A 12,353-nucleotide genomic window follows, 5' to 3' on the forward strand; every position below is an offset into this window, starting at 1 on the left:
CATGGGCCTGCGGCGCAGCGGCAAGTCGTCCATCCAGAAGGTGAGCGCGGCCCCCGCGTCCTCCTCCTCCTCCTCCTCTCAACGAGGAGCCGTTTGTAGCGTTTGTAACGTTGTTCGCGTTTCCCCCGTCGCACCCGCGCGCTCGTGGGTGTCCTGCGTCAGCCATGCTTTCCTTCGCACTGTCACACGTGTAGGCCTCGAGGTCCAGCCCGGACAGCTACGAAACCTGCTGTCCGCCAACGCCCCCCCCCCGGCACCAGCGCCTCGTTCCCACGGTCTTGGGGCGCTCCTCGCGTGCGACTCGCCCGTCTTCCCTTTCCGCCCGCCCCTTATTAATGGTTTGTTAACGGTTCTTAAAATCAGCGTTTTAAGGGTTTCCTGGACACCTAGACCAAGGAGGAACAGAAAGTAGAACAAAGCGACTCTGACACGTAGGTTTGTCGCAGCTGGCGTGAGGCGTCGGACCCGGGGGGATTTCCCCGTGGTTTGGCTGTCTAGCGCAAATGCGCTTCTTTCTATTTCTCATCTTGCGCTTGTGGCGTTCTGCCGCGTAGAGATCGCTGCGCCGCGCCAGCGACTCTCTCGAGCACCCATGTCCGAGCCGATACCGAATGCAGGGCGCGCGCGCGTTTGCTCGGCAGCTCTTCTGTCACCTGAAAGCTTTCGTTTTTAAGCCCCGCTAGCAAGACGTTGACTTTTTCCCCCAAAGCAGGAAGCCCAGCGGACCCAGGAACCCCCTTCCTTGACTTTCGTCGGCAGCGACGCTCTCCCAGCAAGGACAGGGTTTTCAGCGGCATCTCACCCCCTCCCAAAACGACGGGTTCAGCAAAACTTGTCACGTGGGGATGTTGAGCCCCAGCTCAAGTCTGGGATCGTGCCTGGTTTGCAAAAGCCAATAAAGATACCAGGGGTGAAAGTATAAAGAAGATTTATTGCTAGCAATACAAGGTGCAAGCGGAATAATTTCACGTAACAAGCACACAGATTCTTAATTCTAAGCATCTTTTATACAGGAGTATTGGACCTTCATAAGCAGTCTTGTTTGCTGATTGGTTATAAGGGAGTGACGCAAGGAGTTCTTTACTGAGCATGTCTCTATGCCTGTGTTTTAGCCATGTATCTCATTTCCATACATGTATGTTTCATTAGCATACTTCCTCCCCACCTAGGGGTGTGATTTTTAGTATTTAAATTAGCTCTTTGCCCTAGTCCTCTGATTCTGCTTTTGTTTTCAAGCCTCCTTTATCTAAGACTGTCTCCTCCTTATCATTGCAGATGGGCATTAGTTACATAACAGAGACTTTTGCTTGGGCTTTGTATAGTGGTTTCTAGGTCAAACCTGACAGGGAGAGTTGAGACGCGCGCCTGTGCTTCTGTGACGTTGCCGAAGCGAAGCGACGTCCTGCTCTGCCAGCGCAACAGCGCAGAGAGATGTGATTTTTATTTATTTATTTATTTATTTTTATTTATTTATTTTTTTTAAGGGACCCACTCTCTTTCCTTCGATCCCTGTGAGGCGGATCAGGCAGGGCCGGATCATTTCTGTTTTCACGGATCCCTCCAGCTTTGGATTGAGCTGCACCAAACCCCAGGCTCCTATCTTAGGCGTCATTAAAAGGAGGCTTGATGACTACCTAACTGGGGTCATATGAGCTTAACTTAGTATTCATATTCATATGAATTCCGTATTCATATGAGCCCAGTATTCATCCCTGCCCAGGGCAGGGGGTCGGACTAGGTGATCTGCTCAGGTCCCCTCCGACCCTACCTCTATGAATCGGTCAGTGCATTTGAAATCCAGTTGCCAGCAACGAGATCGTTGTGTGGGCACGTGCTGTAACACCGCGCATAGATTGCATGACGTTTGGGCTGGAAGGGACCCCGGAGGATCATCAAGTCCAGCCCCCTGCCCAGGGGCAGGAAGTCAGCAGGTATCCCACCAGCAACGTTAGCATCCAAGTGTGTCTGATGTGAACACGAACATCAGAAGTTTGTGTTCAGAAAGAGACTAGTCGTGGATTTTCTCAGGCTTTTAGAAAATATTTCTTCTAAGAGCCCGCACTTGTCTGTGCTGCAGTAGTGATTGCGTAGGTTTGTAGCAAATGTGCTGCTGTGGCTAGCTGTCAGGCTCTGATCCCATATTAAGGGCTGGGAGGAGAGCCTGGGGCTCCCGAGTGCTTTATGACGGTGTGAAGGCCATGGTCCTCGGTTGAAGGGCCTGGGATAGGTAGGTTTCAATGGGGCTGGCAGGAGAGAGTGCTCCAGTTGTGGGCATACTGGATAAGGGCATGATTCACTTTAGTGCATAACCATCCCCAATTACGGTTTGTTGCATTTATTGTAACAAACTGTGAATACTTGCATCAACAGCTTAAGCATGTTCTAAATTGTATTCTGGTTAGCTGTGTAGTCCCTGTACTTGCTGACATGCTGACACCTCCCTTTCCTCTTGCACACAACTGACCTGCTCCTTTCCTTTTCAAGGCTTTGAAGCCCTGAAACTATTGGAAGCCTTGAGCAGCTCCCTTCCTTTTCATTCTGGGGGCTGCTAATACCACTGCTCTTAGCATGCTGTGAACTTACTGAGCACTGAGTTCGTGTAAGAACATAGTCTTTTTTCAGTCCACTTAAATGGAGTGACTGTGCCCTGAAGGCATGACAGCCTTATAGTAACCACCATTCTGTAAGGGTGAGCAAATGAAAGAAGATTGGTGTCTCCATCATTTCCCCCCCCCCCCCCCCAATATTTTAAAATCCTTCTCTTCCTTCCCAGTTAACCCATTAGCACCCTAAAAACCATTAAGCACATTAGAACCTGTTTCTTGCTGCCTGGTGCCCTCTGCTGCTTTGTACATATAATCATAAGCAACTGCTACCAAAGGGTGTCACTGTCCCCCATTGTACAGCCCAGCCTTTGTATTAGACTCTGCCATCTGCCTTCTTGTGCTGCTTACCTGGGCAGGCTCCCTGTCCCACTTTGGCCAAGACTCTTTGTCCATCTGGCCCACACTCCAGGCCCTGGTGGTATGCACTTTACTTTTGTATACTTTGGCTCTCAGATGCCACTTGGGGGGCCTTCTTAAATCCTGTTGTGCAGGTTTGAGGGTGTTGGGAAAGTGTGAGGAGCAGGGTCTCCCCAGTCCTTGGTACACGCATTAGAAGAAAGAATGTGGGATTTGTAGTTGTCTGCCCCCCCTAACCCCCCTGCTCCTATTACCACCTGCCATCCCATCCACCCATTCTCCTCCCAGCCCTTAATATGGGATCAGAGTCTGACAGATTCTGTGAAAAGAACCATGTGAATGTGGTTGCCTGTGTAGAAGATGACTGGCTTGGTGAGCTGCGATAGTATTCTGACCCCAACCTGTCTCCGTTTTGCCAGCCCCCTTCTAGCAGACATCTGCACATGGGACTTGTTTAAATTTTAAAGACAGTTTGAGGAGGGGACTGGATTTGTTATCCCTTCCAATTGGTTTCTCTAAGGTTCTACAAACATCTTACTGTAGTTGGATGGTATGTTCCCCAAATTAAATCACCCTTGGACAGAAACAGATCGTAGCAGAGCACCTACATTTTTGCTTTGCAATTTCTGCTAGCAAAGGGTTCCACCTTTGCAGTGCCTGGTTTTTGGTCAGGATGGTGGCTACAGCGTGCTCACTTCACCCAGATCATGAGAACATTTGCTGGCAATTCTTGGGGTTGAGCGTATGACTATCAAACAACACTGAATTTTGTTTCCCCCGGGAGAGCTGCACGTACCATTTATTGGCAGGGTAAACCACAAGTGTTTGAGCGTCAGTGCGTCTTCATTACAAGGATAGTTTGATTCCCTTAGGGTGGGAGTTGTGTAAACTGATGGTAGGTTGTTCAGTTTAAACTAATTTGAGAGTGAGGGAGAGGGAATGTTGACAAGCCCCGACTCAAATGGTACCACACTTGTTTTAACACTAATTTGAATTGCCCGTAGGAGCACCGGGGTTCAAGGCAATGTGGGCATGCATGTGGATTTTAAAGGACTTGGAAATGTGCTTTCACAGCTTGTGCTGGTGTCAAGCATGCCCAGACTCAGTACTGTGCATTAGCTGAATTTCTGCAGCGTGCCTGTGCTCAGCTTTCCATGGAGAGGGAGGAGGGCATCCTCAGCTGTTGACTCACTTGGGGATCATGGGGAGAGGTTTGGATACTCCAGAATGGGGAAGCTTTGCAGCTCCTGCCTCCCACGCAGGAAGCGAGAGGTGTGTAGGTCCCTGGCCTGCACATGTAGGGAGAGAACCTGGAGGTGATGGGCACCCCCTGCCTTTCATCCCTACCCCTGGTTTGACATTATTTTCCCTTTCTCCCAATGCATTCCCATTTTATCTCCTCCCCCTTATAATTTCCCTGCCCTTGCCACAGTCTCAGAACACTCTGCTGGATAAATTATTGCTCCAAAATATGAGAGTGGTTCCAGAAATGGGCCACAAGCACATCTCTAGTCATAGTTTCCCAGTTCTTGTGGCATTACAAAGGTGGCTTGAAGCCACCGTATTACACTGATGTGGGAGAGTGGGGAGGGAAGTAAATCTAGTTCCTTCTTGCTGACTAAGCAATGTGATTATTAACACTTGTAAACATCTATTTAATTAAAAAACCTGTTTGCTTTAGCTGAGGCAGGAAACTGTCAAGTGTAAAGTCTTGGGTTTTTCTTTTTAATTGTGAGACTGGTATCTTACTGGTATGTGGCACATTCTGAAATGTAAGGCTTTCTTTTGGTCATCTTTAGGTATCTTCTCTGTTTGTTCTCTTCTAACATTGTTGACTTTGTGATTAATGGCAGATCTTTAACAGCTAATTAATTTTGTTTTCTTTTACTAGGTGGTCTTTCATAAAATGTCTCCTAACGAGACACTGTTTCTGGAGAGCACCAACAAGATTTACAAAGATGATATTTCCAATAGTTCCTTCGTGAATTTCCAGATATGGGACTTTCCAGGACAAATGGACTTTTTTGACCCAACATTTGATTATGAGATGATCTTCAGAGGCACAGGGGCACTGATATATGTTATTGACGCTCAGGTAGATATGAATAGCGAAGAACATGAAGTTTTACCCTGCTGTTGGAGGTGTGGGTAGTGAGTGGGGAGGGGGAGGGACTGATGGCAGGGTTACATTTATTGTAAGATAGATTTATAAAATATTTGCACTTTTTACCTACATTTACTTAAATTATACTGGCCCATTAAAGATTGCCACTTGGAGAACATAGGAATTGTCATGACAGATGGTCTCTGTAACCAAACATCCTCTGTCTGATGGTGATCTGTATCAGATACTTCAGAAGGAGGTCCAGGAATTTGTGGATAAGTAATGAATAATTTCCATTAAACAAAGTTTATTTCCCTGGTTTTCTTACTGTTTGGCTGTTATGTGCCAACAAGGGAAGGTTTGTATAGGTTTAAAAACAAACAAAACGTTTGTTTTGTCTAGGTAATTCTAAAATCACATCCTCTTTAGAAGGTAACAGAGAACAAGATTCAAAACTTTCAGCCTTTTTTTTTTTTTTTTTTTAATCGCAACTAGTTTCTTCTGTGAGAGCTATTTAAAATCAGAAACACTGTTTGTCATGGAAGTATTGGTAGCTTGTACTCACATAGAAGCATGGCATGATGGTGAAAGATCACTTAATTGTCCTATAGCCTTGACACTGACCTTTCCCAAAACGGTTTTGCAGGATGACTACATGGAAGCTTTAACAAGACTGCACATTACTGTTTCTAAAGCCTACAAAGTTAATCCAGAAATGAACTTTGAAGTTTTTATTCATAAAGTTGACGGCTTATCAGATGACCATAAAATAGAAACTCAAAGGGATATTCATCAAAGAGCTAATGATGACCTTGCAGATGCTGGGCTTGAAAAACTCCACCTTAGGTGAGCAATGCAAATTCTGTGTATAGTTCACTTTTGCTAATCTGTACGCAAAATTAGTGGCTCTTCCTCCATTTCCTATCAGAGACTGTAATAAGCATCTTCACTTGGTTCTTACAAAGTGTGCCACAAACTCTTGGCAGGGTGTAACCAGGCATTAGAGATGGCTAGCTTGCTTTTAAAATGTATAATCCTGGCCATTTATAGTTTGCCAACTCCTTGGTAATTGAGGTTATTCCACTTTGCTCTTGCGAGGTGGGGGTTAGACTTTCAGTGCCAGTTCTGACTGGTGTATGGTCAGTGATGCTTTGTGGACTGTCCATTGCTTGTTGTGTGCATGAGCTGCACACATTTTTGAGTTCTTATGAGTCAATAGGAGCTTGGTAGAGCTTTCATTTATGGTTGTGTCTATCTATATTAGAAGAGTTGTTAATTATTGCTACCAATTCCTGTGCAGCTCGGTGTAGATATGCTCCAAGTGGAAAGTCAGGAAGAAGTTTCTAAATCTCTGTAACAGATGCCCATAAGAGATTGCAGCATTACCTTGTACACTAGGGCACATGAAAAGACCAAACAAGTTTGGGTGTATTTCTTGCTCTCTTTTTATTTGTGTCTTATGCTTAGTCCAACAACCCTGCAAAATGCATTGCTTCTGTGGCCACAGAAGTGTAGTCTTGTGACTGGTAAGCTCTGTCAGAACAGTAGATTTTGAATAACAGAAAACGTAATGTTGACAACTTATTGCAGCCTTGATTTACACCTAACTTTTCTAGACTGGAAAATGTTTGTTTCCCCCAGCTTTTATTTGACCAGTATCTATGACCATTCAATATTTGAAGCCTTCAGTAAAGTGGTGCAGAAACTCATTCCACAACTGCCAACCCTGGAAAATCTACTAAATATCTTTATATCAGTAAGTGTCTTATCACTCTTACTTTAACTTAACTCTAGCATTATATTTGAAATTACAGTGACATGCCTCTGGGACAGCAAAGACGCTATGCAAATAAAACAAACGAGGTTCTTTTATGAGGAACTCAGTATAGGTCAATGCTTGAAAGACTTTTCTGGTTTAGCAATATTGGTGAGCTATGCTGGTATAGCTCCAGTCATATTATGAGCACTTTGCCACCAAGAGCTGGCATAGCATGTTCCAGGACCCCTGAAATTGTCAGCAGAGTCATGCCTATCGAGGATTTTGCTTGTGACCAGAGCTGTGCTGGTAAATATTTGTAGTGTACACCTGGCTGTGGTCTAAATTACAGATAGTTGAAGAACAACTATCTAAGGGGGAAGAGGGTGAAGACTTGCAAGGAATGCTATTAACAAGACACATTGGCTGTTTGTTTAAAAAAAAACCAAACAAAAAACCTAGGTTTAGAGCAGGGAGCTAACATTGTAAAGGTAAAAGTGGTTTGGATGAGAAGAGAAGCTCATCTGGTGAATATAAGAAGGCCGTATGTAAAATGACCATTCCAAAAAGGAGTGGATGATGGAGAGGAGCTGCATAGGTGTGGCAAATAGCACGAAAAGGTGAGTAGGAGGAAATGGCCCTGTTAGAACATGGACAGACGTGTAGGTGTGTAGAGGTGAGGCAGAACAGAGCAGTGCAGCACTTCAGAAACTAGAACAGAGTATGAACTTAGTGGAGAAGGAGCCAGAAAGATGTCTTCAGAGAGCTGTCCTGGGTACATTCCCAATGTTATGTGTGATGGTGTGCAAATGATCTGGGGTAGATCTGGGTGTGCAAACGATTTGGCTACCACAGACACTTGCGGGTGCACCCATGAACAATTTTTAAGGAATCTGAGTTACTAGTGGTAGATCATCCTTGATGATGATAGGCTGTAAGCACTAGCACCTAATCAGGATTCTTTGAAAAAATGACTGTCTGGGACCTGTGATTTTGTTCATTGTCAGCACCCATGATATGATACACTCTGCCATCACAAGTTTAGAAATTGGCTTTACTTCCTTTCCCCTTTTCTACATAGTATCTGTTCCTTAGATTTCTTTGGCTAGTTGTTTGTCATACGGAATTACACTAAAACGTTTTGAATAAGCATTGGCCAATAGAAGTATTTGCCATTAGCTAAGTATTGTCACACAAGTATTTGCCTTTCACCTTTTGCTACCTGTGTATTGATTAAATGAATTAGCTGTACAGGTACAAAAGCCAGTAAACTTGCTGCAGAAGGAAATTTCTGAAGAAGATAAATAATTGCCAAATGCAGGTCCCTGAAATACAGCAAAATTTTGTCTTTATTAACAGTAGAATTGTGAACTGAGGGGCTGGATTTTAGAATATTGCCTATTGGGTTTTATTTCTTCCATGTAGCTTTTTGTTTAATGACAAATGATTTATTTTTTTTTTTTTTAAATCTTTTTTTTTTTCTCAGCCAGAATATGACATTGATGGTTATTAGCCAACAAGTCCCTAGACTGACACCATATCCTTTTAGATGTAATATGTCTCTAGCGACTGTGGAAACTGTTCAAATCTCAGGCCTTCTGATTAACTTGTCTTGCTATTAAATATATGAAAATGTGTGAATTATACATAAATTAGACTCTTTTTTTTTTAATGTATGAATAGTTTAAGGACTGACTTAACACATTCCATTTTTTTTTTTTTCTTTTGAAGAATTCAGGAATTGAAAAAGCTTTTCTCTTCGATGTTGTCAGCAAAATCTACATTGCAACAGACAGCTCCCCTGTGGATATGCAGTCTTATGAGTTGTGCTGTGACATGATTGATGTAGTCATTGATGTTTCTTGTATATATGGGTAAGTGACTAACCCTCCTAGAACTGATTTAGAGTAAAAGCTACAAAATAGTGTAGGTGAGCTGCAAGTTCCATGCAAATATTGACTGCCTAAGCCAATGGCATAATATTGTTGGGGACTACTGATCCTCCTGTTCGATCCTTCTGGAGGGGAAGGGTAGGCAGCTGGTTTAGCAACTGGATGGGGTCTTGGTAAGAAGGGTGTGTGGTGTTCTTCTGCATGTGTATATTGTGTGTCTCTCTCATTGTAGGTTAAAGGAAGATGGCAGTGGAAGTGCGTATGATAAAGAGTCTATGGCAATTATCAAACTCAATAACACAACTGTCTTGTATTTAAAGGAAGTGACAAAATTTCTGGCACTAGTCTGCATTCTTAGAGAAGAAAGCTTTGAGCGCAAAGGTAAGGACTTTCTTGACTGGGCAAGCCCTCTTAGTACAAAGAACTACTTTTGCCTGTAAAATCTAACGTTCATGTCTCAATTGTTAAAATGACTTGTAACTTGAGTGTAAGACTTGTGTTTCCGCCTCATTCTCTTCTCAGTGTGCAGCTAACTACAAGTAAATTAGGCTGCTGTAATCTTTATCGTCCCTCTGAAGTGGGAGCTGGATGGCCTGTTTTGGTTTATGTCACTTGCCTCTTGCTTCTGCTGCAGCAACATTGGTTGAGAAATAACACTGAACAGCTCCACATGTTCTTTCCCTTAACTATGATTGAAATAGTGATGAAGTTACGTTCCATACATAGCAGTTATCTTTGTTTTAGTTTGGGCCTCTAATTTGTGGCTTACACTGGTACTGTTTTTAAATCTACTTGTAATTCAAAAGCTGTGTTAGGGATGGAGTTGCAGATACTTGTGGATGTTTTGCTTGCCTTTTCTGTTCTGTTTCATCTTCCTTCCTATCTAGTTGTCTCCTTCAGTGGCATATAAGAACTCCTTAATTGTGGTGAAAAATCAATTCCTGAAGCTTTTCCCTTAAACGGTGGTGGTAGCATTGTAGTAGTTCACCTGTGTCAGATCCATTTCTTTACAAGACTGCTTTGCATGTGACGATTTCCTGAGGCAGATTTTTTACTTGATCAACACTGTCTAGCACAGTACCATGTATTCTGAACACGTGTGTTTGCATTAAAGCAGTTAAATGGCCTATAATAACAGGTAGAACGTGGCACTGTCTTCATTAAATATTTGACATAAAACAAGAATCTTAAGTAGATTACTATGTGAAGTCTGTTCAGAAAATGCTTACAAGCAAAATTGCTTTTGAAAATGCTCTTTACACTTTTTACTATATGGAATGTTGCTTGAATTTCCTTGGGCGCTTAAGGGCACCGGACTGAGAAACTTCTTCTCTTCCTTCCCTCGTAGGTCTGATTGACTACAATTTCCATTGTTTCCGCAAAGCCATTCATGAGGTCTTTGAGGTGGGTGTTGCCTCCCACAGAACCTGCAACCATCAAGCAAGCACCCCAAACATGAAAGCAGTGACTCACAATGGCACACCTAGAAATGCAGTCTAGGGGGTACTAAAAACTGATTGGACAGACTTGCCAGCTCTTAAATCCAAAGTTTTTAACTTTGTGGAATGGGATAAAGAATACAGTCTTTAAGTCTGGGGTGTTTGTGTGTTCCACAAGAGACGAGCAACATGAACTTTGGAACAGCAGCCTGTAACTGGTGTTGGACAACTGAAACTACTGTAAAAACACTTTTTGAGGCCAGTGGAGTTAGAATTGTCAACTCAAAACGAGCTTTATTCTGAGTGTGGTGGCTTTTCCTGTTCAGAATCCTGCTTTAACGGTTTGGATATGACTGGGAGATCCCTCCCTTTCAGTCAGAGCTTACAGATGATTGAGTTGTCATGTGAAACATTGAACAGCCAGGCGCTCAGTTTCCACTTTTAATTGATTATCCTGTAAAATATCCATTTTTTTTTTTTTTTTTTTTTTGCTTGAGTTTAACCTTTTGGCTTGCAGAGAAGGTGGTGATATTGACCCTGTTGTGGAAACACCAAAAAATTCATGCTTTTGCTTTATAAAGGCCTGTGGCCTTACAACTTCACCGAAAGCCAAATCATTCCATGAAATTCCTTTGCCTCCGCTCAAGTTGCTCAGCAGGGCATTCTGACATTTGTTAAATGAATTCAGGATAGAGCTCTACCTGCTCTCATGGCTTTAGGTTCATTTGAAGGACTTTGCTGAGGCTTCATTTTGAGAGAATTCTGCGTTTTGCTGTTGGGTAACATTTCTCACCAGCTCTCCTTATTTGGTGGCGGTTGGGGAATAACAGCGAGAACAAACTACGTTTATATTGGTTTTTATCAAAACAGACTCAAAGTAGAACGTCTTCAACTTCAAAGGAATTAGTGTCTCTTACCAATAGGGTTATGTAATTGTAAATGTTTAGGAAGCTGTTAAATAGATGAATTTAGCAGGACATTGAGAAAAGTTTAAACACTTCCAGGTACTTTTGAAGGAAAAAAAGTGACCAAATTCTTCACCTTGTGATGGTGATGGGAATCTATGTGGACTTTTTAAGGGATCATTCTCTTCCAGAGTCAGGGAGGTGCAAGGGGCACAGTAACTGTAGCAGGGATAAATTGGTTTTCAATGGCTTGACATAAACAATACACAAGAGAAAATACAAAATGCCCTGAACGGTTTGTTAACCTTCTTTGAGAGTTTTCAGTACTGATTCCTCTCGGCAAACAGCTTACCATCTGGTTTGCCCTCGTGTTGTTAAAATTGAGTATCTTTGATCTCTTGAACATTTTTCCATAGTATGAGTCAATATCTGAATTGTTTTAATCTAATTTATTGGTAATATTACTTAAGACTTCATATTGTGCGTCAGTCCTGTAAAGGGCAGTAAGCAGAATTGCTGTTCCATTCAGATCTTTCCTCTTGCTACTCAATGCTTGTATGTTCAAAAGCCACTGGACCAGTTGAGTACACAAGTGCCACTGTAAAATGTTTATATATAAAAAATCTATATACGTAAGTGTGCCTTGAGTGATTTCTGTTGATGATGGTTTGAGTGTCTGAGGCCTGCCGTATGAAGGAGAGAGAACGTCCTGCATTATAGAACCCTCTCCCTTTAAACTGCATTAAAAATACATTTTCTCTAGGGAACATTTCATAGTGCATGTGCAGTGCAATTTATCTTTCCAAAGATGTTGTGGTGAATATAGGGCCTGCTCCACCCTAGTGCAGCCCTTAACAAGGTTTTAATTATGTACGTAGCATGCCTTTTGGTGCTATTTGGACAAAACCACTGCCTTTCTTTATATGAGACTCTGTTTAATCTGTAAGATCATGTTTGAAAGAGGTGGCAAGCTACCAAAACAATTGGAGTGGGGGTGGCGGGGTTGTGCATGTGTGTATTCTTTGTAACCTAACCTGCAGGGGAGAAGAGAAAGCAACAGACGCTTCTTCCTGCTGATCTCTGTACATGGTTAATGTAGGACAAAGACATGGTTAATGTAGGACAAAGAGGGGGGTGTTTGTGTGAGCCTACTTTCCCATTAAGTTGGCATGTGTAAGAAGACGGGCATCCCTGGCTACAGGAATTGGCATATAAGCGTTTTATAACTAGCCACCTTTGCCCAGACCAGAGAGACCAGATACGCACTTGCAGCTGCATGGTTCAGAGCTAGCTT

The 12,353-nt window shown here is 43.0% G+C and overlaps 1 protein-coding gene across 1 annotated transcript; it reads left to right on the forward strand.

Moving 5' to 3' along the window:
* Position 1: 1 nt before the first annotated feature.
* RRAGC (Ras related GTP binding C) lies at positions 2-11,986 on the forward strand. The gene is made up of 7 exons (XM_006031906.2): positions 2-40; positions 4,855-5,058; positions 5,714-5,913; positions 6,709-6,823; positions 8,555-8,697; positions 8,948-9,096; positions 10,064-11,986. The coding sequence occupies exons 1-7, from the start codon at positions 2-4 to the stop codon at positions 10,213-10,215; spliced, it is 1,002 nt and encodes a 333-aa protein (XP_006031968.1). The 3' UTR covers positions 10,216-11,986.
* The last annotated feature ends 367 nt before the right edge of the window (positions 11,987-12,353 follow it).

The sequence above is a fragment of the Alligator sinensis genome, unplaced genomic scaffold, assembly GCF_000455745.1.
Source record: "Alligator sinensis unplaced genomic scaffold, ASM45574v1 scaffold1123_1, whole genome shotgun sequence".
NCBI lineage: Eukaryota > Metazoa > Chordata > Crocodylia > Alligatoridae > Alligator > Alligator sinensis.

Coding starts and splice junctions, on each gene's coding strand:
- RRAGC (XM_006031906.2), top strand. CDS start 2: ATGGGCCTGCGGCGCAGCGGCAAGTCGTCCATCCAGAAG. Junction 5,059..5,713: donor TATATGTTATTGACGCTCAG/GTAGATATGAAT, acceptor ACGGTTTTGCAG/GATGACTACATGGAAGCTTT. Junction 5,914..6,708: donor CTTGAAAAACTCCACCTTAG/GTGAGCAATGCA, acceptor TGTTTCCCCCAG/CTTTTATTTGACCAGTATCT.